The following is a 2,500-nucleotide window of genomic DNA, read 5'->3' as shown; positions in this document are numbered from 1 at the left end:
CTGGAAATCTCTCCCCCATATCCTCCCTATCTTGTGCGGAAACGAACAGCTGTTGACAACCTCTGCATTTGGCGGAGGATTTTAATGGTGCGAAATTTCCCTGGTGGTGGGGTAGTGTGGTGTGGTGTAGTACGGTGGGGTGTATGCTTGCCAGCCTTGGCCGCCTGTGTGCAGTCTATTTACTTGAATTTCATTTTTGTGTGTGTGTGTGTGTGTCTTGTAAAATACAGTATGCGTGTGACCTCGGTGTATATTTATGAAAACTAGATAGTGGATTATTGGCCTATTTACATGAATTGTCCTCACTGTGATGTACATTGTGTTTTTTTTTTATACTGGTGTAATAACAATACTGCGAAAGCTGGAGAAATATATGGCATCAAAATATACTGGCAAACATGAATAGTCGTACTGTACTACATTGGCATACAACTTGCATTTTACAGACTTGACATACAGTGTTTTGATTTAGTACACTGTACAACCTAGCAAAATGTCCCCTGATGGTGATGATGTGTTTATAGCAAATAGCAAATACAGCTCCAGGCCTTTTTATTAGAATACCATGAAAAAGTTGATTTATTTCCATAATTCCATCAATAATATTAAACTGTCATGGATTGTAGATTCATGGCCCAGTTTTGTAACTATTCCAATCATTAAATTGTTTATTTTTACACATTTTGGTCTTCCAGCTAAAAAAAAACATGAATTGGGGAATTCACATCATTAGAATATTGTAATAAAATCACAATTTTCTTCATCAAAATTTGTTTCACATCAGTGCACATCAAATCAGTTGAACTTTGGTACTTTCTACACAACATGCAATGTTCAATACTTGGTTAGGACTCTCTCTGTCTTAATATTATTAATAATAACGGCCATGATGCGTTTAACATTGAAGTCAATGGCAGAAACAGTGCATGGGAGTAATGGAAGGCCAGATATCCTTGATGCTTTGCCGTCAGCTGTTTTTGTATAGCTGACCTGGTGTCCCACACTTCCCTCTTCAATATACCCGAAGATTTCCATGCCACGTTTTGGTGTTAACTCACCAGTTTAATTCTAACTCAACAGAAATTAAACCCCATTCATTTTCAATGGGGATTCATTTCTGGTTATTTAGAATTAAACTGGTGAGTTAGCGCCAAAACGTGGCATGGAAATCTACAGGGTATATTGAAGAGTGAAGTGTGGGGTACCAGGTCAACAAACAAAAACAGCTGACAGCAAAGCATCAAGGATATCTGGGCTTCCATAACTGCCATGCACTGTTTTTCCATTGACTTCAATGTTAAACGCATCATGGCCATTATGAAGACAGAGAATGTCCTAACCAAGTATTGACCATTGCATGTTATGTAGAAAGTACCAAATTTCAACTGATATAATGTGACCCGAATTTTGATGAAGAAAAATGTGATTTTATAACAATATTCTAATAATGCGAATTCCCCAATTCATGGGTTTTTTTAGCTGGAAGGCCAACGTATATAAAAAGAAAAAAAATAATGATTGGAATAGTTAAAAAACTGGGCCATGAATCTACAATCCATGACAGTTTAACATTATTGATGGAATTATGGAAATAAATCAACTTTTTCATGGTATTCTAATAAAAAGGCCTGGAGCTGTACAGTTGTTCATGTACGGTACCTGTGTTTTTGTGTTGCAGCCATGACACTGGAGGATGTCAGACGGTTTGAGGATGAGATGCATGTGGCAACCAACCAGAAGATTGGATGCAGAGACACGTAATCGCCCAGATGAGAGTAAGTAAGCCTTTGTGTTTGCATGTGTTTGCGTGCGTGCATGTGTTTGCGTGCGTGTATGTGTTTGCGTGCGTGCATGTGTTTGCATGTGTGCATGTGTTTGCGTGTCTGCATGTGTTTGCGTGTGTGCCTGTATCTGTGTTTGCGTGTGTGCATGTGTTTGCGTGTGTGCATGTGTTTGCGTGTGTGCATGTGTTTGCGTGTGTGCCTGGGTCTGTGTGTGCATGCGTGTGTCTGTGTGTGCGTGTGTCTGTGTCTGTGTGTGCGTCTGTGTGTGCGTGTGCGTCTGTGTGTGCGCGTGTGTAAAAGTATAATATTTTCCCTCCACTTTATTCCTAACCAACGACGGCCAGGAGTGGGCATTTGAAACAGAAGCAGTGTTAACTTAAGACACAGGAAAGGCAAATGGCATGATACAGATGAGGAGATGCAAATGAATGAAAGTTATATGACAATTTAATTATCAACTGCAAGGTAACATTACATTTAACTCAAGGCTACTGTAGGTTACATAGGATACAGTGAAATCAAATAGAGTTTACCCATGATAGATAGACAGAGCGAGAGAAAGAAAGAGGGAGAGAGGGAGAGAAAGACTGAGTTTTGGAGCCCTTCAGAGGTAGGAAGTGACTCCCAGGTGAATCTCTGAAGTGAGATTACACTGTGTTCCAAATTATTATGCAAATTATATTTTTCTCAGATTTTCCTAAATAGTCGATGCAAAC

General features: G+C 39.4%; 1 protein-coding gene across 1 annotated transcript in view; it reads left to right on the top strand.

Annotated features, from left to right (window-relative positions):
• Nucleotides 1–2,500, top strand: part of LOC134467504 (cytoplasmic phosphatidylinositol transfer protein 1-like) — a 41,340-nt gene that overhangs the window by 33,307 nt on the left and 5,533 nt on the right. Inside the window, exon 10 of the mRNA XM_063221374.1 lies at nucleotides 1,679–1,775. Coding sequence (XP_063077444.1) covers nucleotides 1,679–1,761 — 83 coding nt within the window. The 3' untranslated portion in view covers nucleotides 1,762–1,775. The remainder of the gene's footprint in view (nucleotides 1–1,678; nucleotides 1,776–2,500) is intronic.

Source organism: Engraulis encrasicolus, chromosome 2, assembly GCF_034702125.1.
Source record: "Engraulis encrasicolus isolate BLACKSEA-1 chromosome 2, IST_EnEncr_1.0, whole genome shotgun sequence".
NCBI classification, from domain to species: Eukaryota; Metazoa; Chordata; class Actinopteri; order Clupeiformes; family Engraulidae; genus Engraulis; species Engraulis encrasicolus.
This window is presented reverse-complemented; position numbering and strand designations above follow the sequence as displayed.